Source organism: Phyllostomus hastatus, unplaced genomic scaffold (assembly GCF_019186645.2).
Source record: "Phyllostomus hastatus isolate PE091 unplaced genomic scaffold, TTU_PhHast_1.1 phas_contig_17, whole genome shotgun sequence".
Taxonomy (NCBI): Eukaryota; Metazoa; Chordata; class Mammalia; order Chiroptera; family Phyllostomidae; genus Phyllostomus; species Phyllostomus hastatus.
Window position 1 is genome coordinate 46,576,496 of NW_025333664.1, and position 18,151 is coordinate 46,594,646.

Here is an 18,151-nt window from a genome sequence, read left to right on the forward strand (position 1 = left end):
TTTACTGCAACCTTCCCCAGTCATTCTTGGCAGCCCTTGTCTAGGCAAGTCCTGATGGGGACAAGACAGCAGGCAGCACAGTGTGACCCAACAGTGAGGTCCACAGCAAAGCTATGAGTCAGGCTTACCCCACTGTCTTGAGCCTCCAGAAGCAGAAAGGCAAACACAAACGGGAACAACAAAATACTTTCCTAGAAGCCACAGCTCCAAGTGCCAGCTACAGCAAAGCCTATACCCTTCCCCTCACACCCCAGAGCCCATGCAATCACACTTCCGGCCCTCTACCAAAGGCAAGCACCAGCCCTCACCAACACCCTTAGAGCTTGCATTCTGCCCTCACCAGGCTGTGCCTCTTCTCTTCTCAAAATCAACCAATCCCCAACACCTCTGGGTGGCAGAAAGTGGTTCAGAAAGGCAAAGATCCAATACCAAGGGAGATGTGCTTGGCTAGGTATGCTCCCAAGTAAGTCTCTACTACTGTGCTCAGAAAGCCCCCATTAGGTTTCTCTGGACATAGACAGATTCTGTCAGTGTGAGTCATTTCTGCAGCAGTCTCAAGATATGGTCATTCTAAAACATGAAATTCCAGGAGCCTTAGCTTGCCCAAAAGGACAAAGAAAAAATAAGTGGTCATTTAAGAAAGGTTCAAAACACTTCCCAGCTTCAAAATCAGAAGCCAAAGTCTTAAGGAAAGTCTTTAAAACCAGTTCAATCCAAGTAACGCAGGTTTCTGCTGAATTCTGGGAGTCAGCATGCAGATACCTCTTAGGCTAGAAGCTGGAACAGCACACAGAAGTCCAGAATCCACTGGCCTCTCTGCCCTACCCAGGGGAGCCCATTGAACAAATCAACTTTGCCTTGCATGACAGGTGGCCATTCACCACACCCATCAACCTCATTACGCCAGTTTATGATCCTTCTCTCAATTGCCCCAATATTTTAATAAAGGAGTCTGCTCACTAAAGTAATTACTTTGGGGATGAGAAGAGCAAGGTGCAAGGGTCAGGCATAAGAGAAGAGGGAAGAGCAGCCTGTTAGCTAATGAGATTTTTCTCCTGAGTTGAAGTCCTCACCTTGAAAATGCCACCCTATCCTCCAAACACCAGTAGCCACAGGAATACCCTGTGCCCTTCCCATTGTCAAATCTGAAATCCTCTACTGACCTCCCTTCAACTGACCCTCATCATCCCAGACACTATTCTGGGCTTTAATGCCCCATGTCCTGCTTCCTAATAGAGAAGTGTTTCCACTTTGCAGATGAGAAAACTGAGGGTCAGAAAGCTAGAGTGGCCCTGGCTGGTTAGCTCAGTTGGTTAGAGCATCATCCCGATACACCAAGGTTGTGGGTTCAGTCCCTGGTCAGGGCACATACAAGAAGCAACCAACAAATACATACATAAACTGAAAAAATTGATGTCTCTCTTTCTCTTCCTTTTTCCTCTTGCCCTTCCTCTCTCTAAAATAAAAATAAAAATTAAAAAATAAAAAATAGAGAAAGAAAGCTGGAGTGATTTCCTTAAGGTCACACACACACACACAGCCAGGGGACAGGGTGGGCGTGGAGCACCAACCTCCCTCCTACACCCATGCTGGGTGCCTCACCCTATGGTTTGCTCACATACCACTGCCCCTCTGCCTCCATCATCACATCTCCCCACTCTGCTGCCTTCCAAAATCTAACCTTCCACAGGACTTCCCCAGAGACTTATCAACCAGGTGTCCACAGTGAGACTTCCTACTTCATACCACTGGTATCCACAGGGACCAGCCACTCCTATGGCCTTAGTAAGTGGCCCAGTTTGAAGCCTAGGCCCAAGGACACAAACGAGCCTCTGGGGGAGGTGCCTCCAGGCTACAGGCAAAACTGGTTCCTTCTGCCCATGTGTGCTGGTCTAGCTACCCCACACAGAGGGTCATCCCGAAGGGCTGGGCCCCTTCTTATATTCCCAGCAGGCTTCCACATTAGGTACCAGGCTACATTAAGTCTCAATGACATCTGATGCCTGGCCCAACACACATAGGGAGAAAGCCATCCGCTCAGCACCTGAGCTCTGGGACAGACAGGGGGAGGAGGGCCTGACATCCCCCTGGTCCTCTGGATAGGAGACCCTTATTTTGGAGAGCCCCTACCTAATAAAAAGGCCCACATGGAATAACCATAGAAATACCCCTCCAGGAACTTAACTCACAGTGAAAACTATACTCAGCTCACATGGCAGGGGGGCACACACAAGATGATGACTGCCCTTTCAGGTGCAGCACTATGCCCAGCTCTACTAGTCTTGTGTTTACATTGGGCATGTTACTATGTGCTGCCCCATAGCCACTGGTAATGGAATATCACTGGTCTCCTCTAATCCCTGGTATAACAGGTGAGGATGCTGAAGTCTACAGTACTGGCCAGGGTTAAAACCTGTTACAGCTTAATTAAAAGGGTCACATCTGGACTCAGACAAAAGATGAGCTGGTTAAGATCTTTGGTAAATACTCTCAGCATGGAACCCACAGTCTTTACTCCCCTCTGTTTCTGGGCATCCAGACACACACACCACGAGTCTTAACCTCATGAACCTACCACCTTCCTAAAGGAAAGAGATATATGTTTCTCTACAATCCCACCCCCAAGGGCCTCTGGAATATGCCAACCTGAATTACATGTGAAGGACAATCTTGTAAAATAGGCACCAAGCTGAAGAAGTTCACGTGGACAGTTGAAAGAAGCAGAGCCCAAAGGGCTATCCGGCTGCAAAGCCTTGGGGAGCCACCCAGGTTACTTGGGCCCACCTGGCTTTTGTATACCCTATCTAGAAGGCCTCAAGCATTACAAAAGGGGCCCAGGGTTTGCAGTCCTGCTGGTTCACTAGGAGAGAATAGCTTCCTCAGGCCATCCCTAAACACACATCTGAAATTGGGATGGGGTGGCCTTCTGACCCTGGCTCTTGCCTCAGGTCACAGGCTGCCCTCTTTCTTGGAAGATGGGGAGATGTGTGCAGGCCATCCCAGGTTGATCCTCACCAAGCAAAGCATTCCTGCTCCTTCACTTCTTATAGGGAAGTGAGCATTACACTTCTGAAGGAGGAAGCTCGAGAAAACCAGTCAATGAGGTTCTACTACCAGAGAGGTGGCTAGCACCAGCATAAGGCCTACCTTCACTGCTGACAGCAGGTAGCCCCATCTTGGCAGCTTTGGCCCATCTCAGAACTGGTGGCACAAAAGGAAGGACCTGATGGGGCATGGGGGGCAGGGAGGATGGCAGACAGGATTAGGACATGGGGCCTCCCCTAGGTTCCCAAGGCCAACCGGCCAGGCCTCTTCCACCCAAGGGAAATAAGGTTACAAACACATGGCAGTATTCAGAATAGGGGATACTTGAAGGACACAGGTAAGCAATCGCAGACAAGACTAACAGAGCAGAAGGGCTGTGCCTGCAACCTGGAAAACATTACTGGGACAGATCCTTTAACACTAACAGGAGCTTGTAGAAATATACCTGGAGAATGAGCATGTGGACAGTTTAAAATATATGTGTGCAAGTATATGTACTGCACACACACATATATACATACCCCTGTGGGCATGCACATGTGTGTCTGCCTAGACACATGGAAAACAGTGGCAATTCTTGCAAGTGGGTTGAAGGTGTTACTAATGGTAACTATTGGGGCAGGAGTTGTCGGTTCATGTTACAAAGTCAACAGTGGCTTCAGAAATGTGCCTTGTCAAAAGAAGGCACAGGAGTGAGAGGCTTTGGGCACCCAAGAAATGAGACATGTCACCCAAGCTTGAGACAGACAAGGTAAACATAGCCCCCAGGAAACTGCACTGCCACCAGCACCCCAGCCTATAAGAACCACAACCCCAAAAGGTTTCCATAAAGGACTCAAGCTGTGAGTCTAGAACTTGGTCTTTGTGTTTGTGGTCATCCTGGGGAACCTTGGGTGCCACTACATGGAACACTGGGCAGGAAAGCACTTTATTTTAGTGAAAGTTTGTATGCTGGAGGACAGCTAGCACCAGTGTCTAGGTGGCTATACTGAGAGGAAGAAAATCATACCAAAAAACTAAAATGACCAGGAAAATAATTAGCCCAAGTCTTTCAAAAACTAACTGCAATTATAGACAACCTGTATGCACACTTTTCTTTTTACTTAAACACTAAACAGTAATAGTCATCTGGTGCTAAGATGGCTGAAGTCTGTAAAACTGTTCTAAGTTCAATCTGTAAATTTTTTGGAGAGAGAACAATAAATACTTTGCCTACACTTGTAAGTTTGTCCCTTGCCCAGGGTTACTTTGGTATGTTGGAACTAAAGTTGTTCTCAGCTTTAACACACTGGCGGCAGTACTGGAAATTCCCCTGTGGTTTGCAATTAATCACACATCTCAACAGGCCAGCCCCAGCCCACCTTTCAGACTATAAAAGACTACTGAACATTCACTAGGTGTGTGCATGGGCAATGTCCAGCCAATGAGATGTCACACATCGCCACACCCCCTCCCTCCAAGGATCCAGGCATGCCTGAGGCAGTGATAGAAGGAAATCAGTCTGTGGCTTGACCCACTTTATCTCCAGCATCCAGTTGGTTAGCTCCTCCACTGTGACCCATAGAGTCTCAATCTTTTACTAAAGAATCACACACGAATCAAGTTGGGCCAATAATAGTAAGGAACAATGGAGACAGTTTATATATTAGAGCAGTGCTCCTCAAATTCTAGTGTGCACAGGGGTCCTGGGGATCTGCCTCAGTTGTCTGAGTAGGGCCCAACATTTATCTGTATAGGCTATGAGTTTGGCTGGTGGAAGATGGGTGCACACAGAAGCTGGAAAGGCCATGATGGACTATGAATGCTGAGGGTGTTGACAAAAACAGGAGAAAACAAGTAGGGCAGTACCCACTAAAAGCTGCAGCACATCCAAAAGTCAACCTGAGTAGTTTTATCATCTTTGGTGAATTTTACCATCTTTGGTGATAAATCCCAAGTTTAAGAGACATGCAAGAAATTAGGGGTGCCCAGTGGCTCCCTAATCATCCAAATGGCAAGGGAAGAACTGCTGTTTTCAGGCCCCTGGACCTGGATCTACTCCTCTGAACATTCCTACTGCATTCTCTCACTCCCATCACCCTAGCCACATGTACCTTCTCTCTGTTTCTGGGGTACCTATGCTTATTCCCCCTCAGGGTTCTGAATTGGCCTGAGAAGTTCTTCCCCCATTCTTCTCATGGCTACTTCTCCTAAGCAATAGGATCTCGGCTTAAATATCACCTCTTCAAAGATGTCCAGCCACACTGCTATGTATTTGGGGATTGTTTAATATAGTGGCACACAATAAAACTTGTTAAATGATTATACAAGAAAAGCTGTAAGCACCTACCAGGAGCATAATCATGATCATGACTCCTTGATGGGGAGTGGGAGTGGTGAGAAAGGACACACAACTAAGGTTCATAGTGGATGTGAGATAGTACTGTGAAGGGAACTAGAGGCTTTAGAAAAGGGAGTTTTACCCCTGAGGAAAGAAGACTCAAAGCTCTGCAGTGACCAGCCACAGAAACCCCAAGCAAGGCCATTCCCCACAGGAGGCAGCACTTGCAGGAGGCCAGTTACTATTCCTGGACACTGGGTTTATTTGAATCCTCTGACATACACATAATATCCAGAAAGGTGCATGGCACTTAGAATATGTGAAGAATTTAAGTAATCAAAGAATACGAATGTCAGGTGTACCCCTCTGTAAAAGACTTGATTTTATTTTCAGTCTCACTTTTATAAGTGCACTAAGAATAAAAGGCTGAGCAGGCTGATCTTACAATAATTATGCCAGCATCTATTTTATTCAGCTTGCATTCATGCTTACTTTTCCTGGGATGAGAGAACATTTCCAAAGCTGAACATGCTCCTTGGTATTCAGACAACCCCTGCCCAGGACCAAACACACTGATGGGTCTGCACCCATAGATTCCCTATACCTTGAACATTCATTGTAGTTGTTCTCAAAGATCCAATTCCTTCTACGGGAATCTGAAGTATTGCCAAGTGAACAGGAAGGCCAGGCCTCTTCCAAGTTGGGCAATCCTGCTCCTGGAACACAGTCCAGCAGAGGTGTAGTGCCAGCATCTACAGCAAAGACACAAAGGCCCAGGAGACCCTGTGGGGTACTGAGATGCCTGCCATCAGGGGACACACAGTACCTGTAGGTGATCCTCACTTCAGTTCCGGGCTCATCTCGCTCCCAGATCAAAGCAATGCTCTCCGGGGACTTCCGAACATGCTGATCCAAGCAGTTGACTGCACAAAAACATGTTAACAAACATTAAACTTGGGGCTCTTGGAGTCAGAATCAGGGGAGGGTCTGTGTGCTGTGACTTGCACTACTCTCTGCTGAGATGGATACTTTCATTTCCCTCATCAAAGGTGAGGTTTCTACTTCCTTGCAAGGAGAAGGGTGACTGTCAAAGCCTGTAAAAATAAGATAATAACTACACAAATACAATCTCACAGGTACAGGGTGATTGATCCCCTGTGAATGGTATAAAGCAGACACTTCACACCAGCAGTCCCAATCCCAGCCACACATTGGTGTTGTCTGGGTCACCCCCAGAAACCTTGACCCAAAAGACCCTGTAATTTTCAAGGCTCCTGGGTGGTTCTGTTGTATAGCTGGGGCTGAGCACCATAGCTATACATGGTGTTGGAAAGAATGTTTATATATATATTTTTAATTCTCACCTGAGAATATATTTATTGATTTTAGAGGAAAGAGAGAAACATTGATGTGAGAGAGAAACATTGATCAGTTGCCTGCACTACACTCCCCAACTGGGGACCAAACTCACAACCTAGGTATATTCCCTGACTAGGGATTGAACCCACAACATTTTGGTGTATGGGATGACACTCCAACTAACTGAACCACCTGGCCAAGGCTGGAAAGAATATTTAATACAAATAGGATGTCTCTGATCCAATACAACATTCATGCAAGGGGCTCTCACAAGTGGTAGAGATGCACACTGTCCAGGTCAAGGAGCCACATCCCTTCTCAGGTGTCCAGCCAACACCCTAAAACCAGCCTCTTTTCCAAGGAGTGTTGCAGCAATGGGGAAATGCAATGCTGGTTTTCCAAAAGACTCTGCTCCCCTCCCCCTCCATTACCCAAACTCTGGTCACATGACTGCCCATAAAAAACAGGTCAATTCTGCCAGTTTACTGTAAACCTGAAGATTAGTAGAATCATGTTCATTTGCTGACATCCTGTTCAAAGTGAGCTTAGCTGTGGTTGTCAATGCTGGCCTCCAAAGCCAGGCTTTCATTGCTCACCTCTCCATCAATAGGGAAAATGATCACCACAAATATCTGCTGGGGGCAGCAGCTATCTGTCCATCATGTCTTCAAGGTCACCCCAATGTCCAGGTATATAAATGGTTTGTTTTCTTTTCAAGGCAGTTACTTATCTTCTTCAAATCAATCTCCTCCTGTGTAAATGGGAGCTGCATTATCTATCATTTCTAACTCACAAGGTTATGGCCAAAAACAAATGAAATACTGAATGTTAAAATGCTGTTATATGAATACAAGGTACTATTGCCAACTGATAAATACCATGCTATGAGTTAGAAACTTTTTTTTAAAGATTTCGTTTATTTATTTTTAGACGGGGAAGGGAGGGAGAAAGAGAGAGAGAGAAACATCAATGTGTGGTTGCCTCTCTCGCACCTCCTACTGGGGGACCTGGCCTGCAACCCAGGCATGTGCCAACTAGGAATCAACTCTCAATCCTTTGGTTTGCAAGCCAGCACTCAATCCACTGAGCCACACCATCCAGGGTGAGTTAGAAAGTTTTAAATAGGATATAACCATTCTGACAAAATTTATGGGAGATACCAAAAAATCATGATTTCTTTAATTCTTGAGAAGGTGAACTTACATGAAAATATTTATATACTTTAGCTAATATGTGTGTGAGTGTGTGTGAATTACATTTTTCCCTCTTGGGTTATGTTATCTATTATTTATTCTTATAATAAAATTTTCATTTCTGACTCTTAACAGGCATATAAATTATATGGCAAAAATATACAATGAATAAAGATAAATGTCATGAAAAAAGTTACTATTTATCGACTCAGAAAAGTTCTTTGACTTATTAAACAAATAGATGAGAAGAAATGCCCAAAAACAGAAGAGAGGAAGAGAAAGAAGAGAAACTGAGAAGGCGCTTGGTGGCAGAACCTCGATTTATATAATAAACCCAAAATCAATGTGTGTATGTTTGTGTGTGTCTCAATATGTTCCAAAGTTGAGATATGAAGTTTTCACACTAAAACTGGGGATTTCTGACTTTTCTTGAACAAGCAGCAGATGAGGACACACCCTACCCTGGGAGCTGAGGTGGTAGTCACGCCTCAGCAGAGCAGGTCCTGTCCCCCCTCCAACTGCCTGGCCCTGGAGGACCTGATTGATGGAACAGGAAGCAGTGACCCTAAGCAGGTCATGACAAGCCTTGGAGCACCCAGCTCCTTGATGCTAAGGACAGATACTAAGAAGGGATGGAGGAGAGAAACAGAGTGAGTTAAAACTGTGCCCTGAGCAGAAGAGTGTTGCTTCTATGTGTACATGAGTGTTCACTGGACCCTGGCTGCCCTAGGCATTAATGGGGAACATATACAAAACCTTGGTGCCACTCCAGAGCAGCCTTGAGAAAATTCCAGATGAGAGGTGTGCATACTCTTATCTGAGAAGCCTGCTCCAAAACATCTTATTCCACCTTGAGTTGTACCTTCTGAGTCACCTTGGAAAAAGGCTGGCTCAGATATAGCTTAGGAAACAATCTACAGGTGGTCGATTGGCCCGCCCAAGGCCTAGCCAGGAAGCAATAGGAAGGGCCTCAAAGCAAAAGGGCTCAAAGCAAAGATGGGCCCCTGCTGGGGCTCATGTACCCACATTGCCTGCTCCCATGGCAGCTAGGGTGCCCACACATGACTGCCCAATTTCTAACCTAGATCCTCAGTGGCCTGGAGCCCAGCAGGGCATCCTGTGCATGGTTTACACCAAACAGGAGGGCAGAGGGGCCGAAGGTGGAGGGGAAAGACCTGCCCCAGGATTGATAGCATCCAGCATGTGGCTGGGTGGAGAGCAAGAGAGCCCTATGTCCACCTCTTCCTGAGGCTGACAAGTCACAGGAATTCAGGCAGGTCAGCACTGAGCCCCAGGTGCAGTGTCCCTAGTTCCCTTCCTTGCATATGGGAAGTGCTGAACAAATGACCACTAAGGCCCTGAGTGATGTACCTCTCCCCATTGGCAGTGCCAATTTTGTTAAGCACCTTCCTGCCTTGAGACCTTTGCATGGTTTCTCCCTGCCTGGGGCACACTGTACCACTCTCCCTACTGCTATTCTCACCTGGTGCCCAACTTCCTGCGGGTCCCAACCTACACATTCTCACTCTCTTGGTGAGCGCTTTGCATCCCTTTGACCTTTAATTCACTCACCTGTGATGTTTGCACTTGCTGTCCCTCTGTGGACAGGGACCAGATATCCTGTTCATGTTTGTATACATGTGGCCTAATGCAGATCAGAGAGCAGAAAGCAGAGAAGCACCACAGCTCTGGATGATGGACAGCCCACTCAAGTCCTTGAGCTAAAGGGCAACAATGGAATCTAAATGGCACTAAGTTGGCACCATGCCCCAGGGAGGGTACAGACCTCTTCCTGTCTTTATGGTTTTGTTCCTCAAGAAGTTCTCTTGTTGGTCTAAATCAGCACTTCTAAATCTCCCAGAACTCCTAGAGGGCTTCTTAGCACACAGACTGTGAGCCCCCGCCCCCCAACCGGATGTCTGAATGAGCAGGTCTGGGTGGGCCTAAGCTTTTCACCTCTAACAGATCCCAGTGATGCCGTTGCTGCTGGTCCAGGACCATGCTCCCACAGACAAGCATGCATGTGCACATCTAAACACATTCTATTTTATACATATTTTCCAAATTCCAGGGCACTTTCTTTCTCCTATGGGGACTGGAGTGATCAAAAACACTTGCCAGCTCTGTAAGACATTTGGCCACACCCTCACTAGATGGCAGCATGAGTCACAGGTCAAATCCATCCTCCAGAGTCCAGCCATGTCCAAACACTCACTAAGCAGAAATAACACTCTTATTATTTAATCTAAATTTCATTTTTCTAATCTGAAGTTGGGATAACAGTTTCTAGCTCTGGGAGTGATGGCAGGAATTAGATGCCATTGGAGAGTTTCTGGTCACAGTGTCAGATTTTGTGGCCATGTTCCCAAGAGAAGCGCACTTCACAGCTGCTATGGTTGACACTCAGATGACATGGACACTTAGAGAAAGCACAGTGTGGGGTCCGGGTTACAGTGGCCCTAAAACACATGTATATGTTGGCTTTTAACCCATATTTATGGGTCCTGCTATTGCCTCAATTGCAGGGAGAAAAAGAAGGGAGAGAGTGAGGATAAAAAGAAGAAATTCTTATTTCTCCACATTTTAAAAAAAGTCTCCACCCAGAGAACTAGGAAGTAAGACAAGAAAATTACATTTACAAGCATTTCCAAGAAGAGTTGGGAAGGGCCCTAGGTGCAATTTAAGGCACAAGTCAAGCCTCACCTCCTAATTCAAGCCTTTCCCAAATTTCCCAGCACACAGTAATCTCTCCTTCTGCATCGATCAGTGGTCCGGTTAATCTGCCCAGTGGTCTCATTCTGGGACACAATGCTGGCTCTGTTAAACTCTCTGCAGTCTGGGTCACAAAATCACTGAGAGTAGGAACCATGTCCCTTAAGATTCACATATCGCCCTGGCTGGCGTAGCTCAGTAGATTGAGCGTGGGCTGCAAACCAAAGTGTCACAGGTTCAATTCCCAGTCAGGGTACATGCCTGGGTTGCAGGCCATGACCCCCAGCAACCGCACATTGATGTTTCTCTCTCTCTCTCTATCTCCCTCCCTTCCCTCTCTAAAAATAAACAAAATCTTAAAAAAAAAGTTTCACATATCATAGGTGTGGGTTGGGGAGTGACATCATAATTCTTCCCTTAGCAACTATAAATGCCTTGAGCAAGTTACCCTAGTATGGATTTGCTCATTTATTAATTTGTGATTCATCTCTTCATTAAAATGCAGACTCTGTGGCATTAGGGCATTCTCTGCACTGTTCACCATTGTATATGAGCTGGAGCCTTTATTCCCACACCTGTACAATGTGACCACTTCACACTGGTGTCATGACAATGAGATGAGAAGAGGCTCCATCATGTTCACCTCAAGGCAGTTTAACATAGAGACAAGCACAGCCTTGCAAAAAGCTAAGTAAATGCCTGCTGATTGTTCATAGGTTTGGCATTTTTTGTTTGTTTGTTTGTTTGTTTGTTTGTTTGTTTGGACTACAAGGACCTGGCTGGGTAACTCAGTTGGTTAGACTATTATCCGATATGCCAAGGTTGCAGGTTTGAACCCTGGTTGAGGCATACACAAGAATCAACAAATGAATGCATAAATAAGTAGAACAACAAATCAATGTTTCTCTCTAAATAAATACGTAAGTAAACAAAATTTATAAAGACTATGAGAGGTTATCATTTCCATTATAAAGATGGCACACACTTGCATAGGAATTTTCAAGAAATCTTGTCAGTTATTTAAACGCACCAATCCTCCTCCCCAACTTTAAGTAAACCCACATACAGAAATTCTACTTTAATCAAAAGAAACACAGGAGTTTATATTCACAACAGAATTCACAATGAGTTTTCTTTAAATAAAAAATCTTCCTGGCACAATTTAAGATATTTCATCAATCACAAAATTGTGTTTTCCAAATTTCCAGAAGCACCTGATTTTTACAAATTAATTAAATTTTTTTTCCATTACCATTGCATGTGCTTTATAAAGTAAGTCAGGCTTCTGACAACTATGGAGAATTCAGTCTCTTCTGGAGGACTTTCTTTTAAGACTTGGGGTTTTATTTTCATTTAGAGTTCCTTGAAAAACCTTAGATAAGGTATTTCAATCACTGAGAAATAAGTGAAGCACAGGAGTATAGCATCTTATGATTAACTGTCAGTGTATCTGCCTTCTAAATTACTGGAAGCATGTCATAAAGAAGAGAAAGGTACAGCAAAATGGTTCCCATTGCTGCAACTAATGTTTCAAAAAGCATCCAGAAATCTCTGTGTTCAACGCTTAGTTAAAAATTATTACTCTATACCCTTGTTTGAGAGTTAGAATACACACACTTTAAAAAAACATCAGACTCAGAACCCAGTGTTTAGAAAATAGAGTGTAGTTGTGTGTTTAAAATCAACACATGTTGTTACCTTCTGGTTCTGCATTTGCAACTTCCTGACATTTTGAGTTTATACGCCACAGAGCAAAACATCTGTTGAGCCATAACTGAGGATAAAGCCAAATTTCAAAAACTGGAAAGAATCTTTTTTTAGATCTTGGCTTTCCAAAGAACCTTTTGTAAAGCAGTTTTATGTAGAGGTAATAGAAGCAAGACACTGAATGGGGTGGTGACTATCTTTATGCCCATCTCTGACATCATGACAAACCTGGTGACCTAGCTACCAATCCAGAGTTCCAGAATGGTCTTTGAGCCCTGTTGGCCACCTGCATACCCTCTTGACCTGTTTCCTGCCTATCCCAGATTTATCAGACACAAGCCCATGTGGTCCTGTTCAGAGGAAACACAGCACTCTCAGCAGCACTGCTGAAGACCAGGCTCAATGTCATAGTCCTCCACACACACACACCTCTCTACCCCTACAGCATTCATTAATAAATAACAAAGACCAGTGATTGGGCATGAATAACACACTAAAGACTGTGCAAAGAACCCTGACCAGGTAGCTCAGTTGTTTAGAGCACCATCCCATCCCCAATATGTCAAGGATGTGGGTTCAATCCCTGGTCCTGCCAGGGCTCATGCAAGAATCAACCAATGAATACATAAATAAGTGGAACAACAAAATCAATGTTTCTCTGTCTCTCCCTTCCTCTCTCTCACTTAAATCAATAAATACAAAATTTATATAAAAATGGATTATAAAGTGAGCTTTATTATGTATTTTCTCATTTAATGCTAACAACAACCCTAGGATTTCCCAGGCCATCCACTGCTGGTCCAAAGACACCTAGCAGCTCCTGCTGTGGTATCTGTGACCTCTGGTTGACATTCATTGAGCCATTGCCAAGCTGTGAGAAGCCCTATGTAGGTGTTTTGGGACACAGTTCCAGCTGAACCCAGCCTGAATCATCCTGGTCAAGGTCCCAGACTTGTAACAACAGCCCCAGACATAGACCAGTGGGGAGCAGAAGCAAGTCATGCCCACATGGCCCTGTCCAAAGTCCTGACCCACAGAACTGTGAGCATAATACGACACTTGGGGGTCATTTGATATGCAATAGTAGCAAATAGAACCGAATTCAGACTGTCCTAATTGTATAAACAAGGAAACCAGTGCAAAGAACAGTAAAGGGAAAGCAAGGATTCAAACCTAGATGAAATTCTTGACACACCAAGAACCATTAAGCTGTGCTACACCCATCTGCTATTTTTGTTTGTTTACTAGAGTCATTACCAGGACACTAATCCCAATTCTACCCATTTAGAAATGTCTCTGTCTGCCCTAGGTTAGGGGACAGAGGTCAGTGGTTCTCAACCTTGTATATGCCTCAAGAGCACCTGGAGAGCTTGAAAACACAGACTGCAGAGCCCCACCATCAGGGTTTCTGGTTCTGGTGGGTCTAAGATGGGGCCTGAGAACTTGTATTTCTAATAAAGTTCCTAGGCGATGCTGATGCTGCCAGTCTGGGGACCAGAGTTTGAGAACTACTGGTACAGATTTTCCTGAAGGGATAATGGGGGTTTCAAAAGTGATACTCCTTTGGAATAAGTCATCATCATACTATCACACAGATCAGATCAGTCCAAAACACACCCACCATTCCACAACATTCTAGGGGGCTCCGAGGACAGCTATGGCTGGGTTTAGCCTTTTTTTATATCATCACCTCTGTGGTTTGCAGACACTGGGAAACAGGTCAAGAGGGTATGCAGGATATTTCTTTTTTCTTTTCTAAAAACATGTATTTTATTGATTATTCTATGACAGTTGTCCATTTTCCCCCTTTATTTCCCTCCCCCTATATATCCCCTCCCATCCACATTTCCCTACTTTAGTTCATGTCCATGGGTCATACATATAAGTTCTTTGGTATCTACATTTCCTATATTATTCTTAACTTTCCCCTGTCTATTTTCTACCTAGCATTTGTGCTACTTATTCTCTGTACCTTTTCCCCCTCTCACCCCCTCCCACTCCCCTGTTGATAACCCTCCATATGATCCCCATTTCCATGGTTCTGTTCCTGTTCTAGTTGTTTGCTTAGTTTGTTTTAGTTTTTGATTTTGAGGGGTTTCGTGGTTGATAGTTGTGAGTTTGCTGTCATTTTACTGTTCATAGTTTTCAATCTTCTTCTTTTCCTTAGATAAGTCCCTTTAACATTTCATATAATAAGGGCTTGGTGATGATGAACTTTTTTAACTTGACCTTATCTGAGAAGTGCTTTATCTGCACTCCCATTTTAAATGATAGCTTTGCTGGACAGAGTAATCTTGGATGTAGGTCCTTGCCTTTCATGACTTCCAGCCCCTTCTTGGGCACAGATATTTCTGAGATGAGAGGGTAGACATATACACACATTCAGGGTAAGAATGCTGCTGGAATTTTTTTCCACAAGGCAGTTTCTGAAGCTCAATTTCTGGAGAAATAAATTTTTTTTAAAAAAGCACTTCTGCTAGCCAAGCACATGTTGATTCTGACCAAGAGAGGCTCAAGAGGCCCTTTCTGTCTTCCTCGTGAGGTCCATCCCCAGTGACTTATCTGGTATTGAGAGGCTACAAGTGTGCATGAGCCACCAAACCTGACCATTCACAGCAGTCTCAGGCCCTCCAGTCTCAGTCAGCTTGCATAGAAGCTGCACATTTTCTGCTCTGTACTTCAATCAGTTGCTCTCCTCCCTTCAAGGGTACATGTCACCAACTTTACAAACCTAAGGGTTTGTTTTGTTTTGTTTTCCCACTAACTCAAGGACACTTGCTGCTGACTCAATTTTAGAGAAAGCACTTATCTAATAAGTGATTTTGATTAAACCATCAAAGTAGTAACAATACGAAAAAACATCTGGTCCAAAGTTCTTTCCTAAGTTTCTTTGTTTGAGAAATAATTGCAAGACACTACCTTGTCTTGCTACTTCTAAGTATAAATGAAAACTTCTACGACTTCTTGATCACCAATAAGTATTGGGCGTGTTCCACACCTCCAGCACTCTGTCCTCACAATCAGCCTAGCAGGAGGGCTTACTGTTCCCAGTTTACAAATGAGAGTTAGGTTCAGAGGAGTAATTACAGGCCCAGTAAATGGTGGAGTTGTGCCACATGCCAGATCCTGTGCTTCATGTCCAGGACTTGGCCAGGGCCTGACCCTGCTATTACAATCTGCAAGTTCTTCCCTGAAACACCCCTTAAACCCCAGGTGACTCAATACCCCAGTCTCCCTGACCATGGAGCCCCCTGAGCCAGGTGGGTTACCTGGCTGTGAGTCCCCTACTCCTTAGGCTGCCTTGCCTGCCCACACTCCACCTACTCTGCTTGGCTGGTTACTGCCTCCAGTTCCTGGGCCTTCTTTCCTTGCTGCCTCAGGGCAGTCTACTCATGCCACCATGCAATTCCCAATTCCTAACAAAAAAGTAGTAAATTCTATCTCAGCAGATACCAAAGGACTGAGTGGCTGGTGGAGCTGGTTTCTAGGACCTCAATTAGAACCAAGTTTAAAACAAGCCTTGGGTCATTTTAGAGGGTGGGAGAGGGGTTGGGGAGAGAGTCCCTCCACTCCTTTCTTCCCTCCTTCAGGCGCTGCCTGGGAGCAAGGAGATTAAGTGATTCCAGCTGCTGGCCTTGGTTTTCCTGCTCCCCAGCCACACTCCACAGCCTGGTTTGTTTACATTTCTCCCCAGGTCAGTCGCTTGGCAGGCAGCAGGTAGCAACAGCCTAATGCTATTCAGTTTTGCCTCCAGCCCGGGGGACAGGAGTATGTTAGTCCCCAGTTCTGGGCGCCGGAAACCCACCACCCCAGCCTGGCCCAAGTGTCTCCTGCTGCTCCCCGCTGGCTTGCGCTCTGCGCGGCGGTGGAACCCCGAGGTTAAACTTGAGAGTCCGCCATTGGAGGAGGCAGCTGGGGCAAGGCCAGCAGCTGGGCGACCCGAGCTGACGCTGGGCCAGGTCTCCGCGGGCGCTGGCTGGAGCGGGGAAAGTGGGATCAGCAATCGGAGTTGCAGCGGACAGGAAAGCTGGATCCTCTGGGCCCCGGAGGTGAAGGCCCACTGGCCAGTGATCTGCCTGGGACCGCTGCGCCGCTATGTTCTGTGAGTCACCTCTGGACGCAAGAGTGGGGGACACCCAGGGTCCCCGTAGCCCACTCACCAGACACGTTTAGCTGGCCTCCCAGGAACCAGCCGATCTTGCCACTGCTGAAGTCACAATCCCAGACTGTATGGTAGGGGGTGTCCCACACTAGCGAGTCTCGCGCCAGCGGCCCCCAAAAGGCTGCAGGCTGCCGGGCCGCCTGCTCTCTCAGCGTGTGGTAGGAGGCAGGGTGTGTGGTGTCTGCGGTGGCCGGTGTGCTGCCTGGGGGCCGGGAGGTGGCCCTGCACGGCGAGTTCAGTACAGGCAGCGGCCACCCCCGCAGTCCCGCACGCCCTTGCAGGATGTCCAGGAGCCGCCTGACGCTGCAGCCCAGACTGCGCACCGCCATCTCCCCGACGCCCCAAGGCCTCTGTCTCTGCAGCCGGACTGCCAACCCTGTTGGAAGGGGCTGGGGCAGCAGTCGCTCTAGGAAGACCCGCCTTGTCTCCGCCCTCCCGCCACCACCCACCCCTCAGGCCCTTTCTCTGCCTGAAGCTGCCTGCGGGGCCTTGCCTGTCCTCACCTCCTCTCTCACTGCTGTAGAGAAGAGGACCCCAAAGAAGGAGGATAAGTAGCTTGGGGAGGGGCGTTGGGGAGCCGTGTAGAGCGGGGTCTCGGCCCTGGCCGGGCTGTGGGTGGGGTTCCCCTCATCTGTGTTATCGCCCTATGGGGCGTTGGGGCCGTTTTGGTTTCAGTTCATGTTTCTTCAAGTTCCTTCAACTGCGCCACGCAGCCAACAATTAGAGACTTGTGCATCCGGGAGGCAGTCTGGCTCAGCGCTCTCAGTCTTCTGAGCCCTCCTCAGAACAGAAGCAAATGATGCAGCGAAGCGCACGGGTGGGTACGAGAACCAAAGTTAGTTCGGTATGCATTTGGTGCTAAAGTGAAAATATTAATTCCTTTGTGTGTCCTTGAGAGAGAATACGTCATCTGCCAGGCCGGTCTGTACCTCCTAAAACACATATGCAGGTAAGCCCCCTGTGGGCTAAATGGGCAGATCTGGGGCCCAAGGGCAAGGAGACTGTGGTGACCTGGGATCCAATGCTTTTATCACCCAGCTGTCACCTCAGCCCAAAGGGAGTCTTCTCCTGAGGGACGAAAGGTATGGGAAAGGGGGAAAGTAGCAGACAAGCAAATGCTCCACTAAGGTACACTGGTTTGGGACTGAGTAACTTTGGGAGTTTTCACCAATTGCTCCAGCTTCTGTGGCCCAAGACCAAACCCTGAATATTCTAGCTTTGTGACATTGGGCAAGTTCCTGTATTTCTTCATACCTCATTTTACTTTTACAGAAAAATGGAAGTAATATCTCCCTTCCCTGTTGTAGTAAAGAATAAATGAGATTGTGTCTGAAGCATCAAGCCCAATAAGAATCCTCAGTCTGAGGTGCATTGGAGGAGACTGTTCAACACAAACAGATGAATTGTGATACAACACAGCTATGGAACAGTAGCACCTCTCCAGCTAGACAGCTCTGCTCACTCTCCAGAGAGACACCTTCCATATTTCAGCTCCAGGAAAAGGAAGTCTTGATGTGAAAAGCAAAACTGCACTCCCAGACCCAGAGGAAAGCTGACTTACATAGATAGAAGTCCCCTCATCAGGTCCCTGATTGGTCCATCCTCATACAAATGAGGACTCCAAATCCTCCCAATTTGGTTGGCCCAAAAGGC

At 46.3% G+C, this 18,151-nt stretch overlaps 1 protein-coding gene across 1 annotated transcript in view; it reads right to left on the reverse strand.

The window, feature by feature from the left end:
* ACSS1 (acyl-CoA synthetase short chain family member 1) overlaps positions 1 to 16,942 on the reverse strand; it is a 60,425-nt gene extending 43,483 nt beyond the window's left edge. Inside the window, exons 1-2 of the mRNA XM_045833697.1 lie at positions 16,497 to 16,942; positions 6,192 to 6,288 (exon numbers count right to left, since the gene is read on the reverse strand). Of these exons, the coding sequence (XP_045689653.1) occupies positions 6,192 to 6,288; positions 16,497 to 16,827 (428 nt within the window). The 5' untranslated portion in view covers positions 16,828 to 16,942. The remainder of the gene's footprint in view (positions 1 to 6,191; positions 6,289 to 16,496) is intronic.
* Positions 16,943 to 18,151: the final 1,209 nt, after the last annotated feature.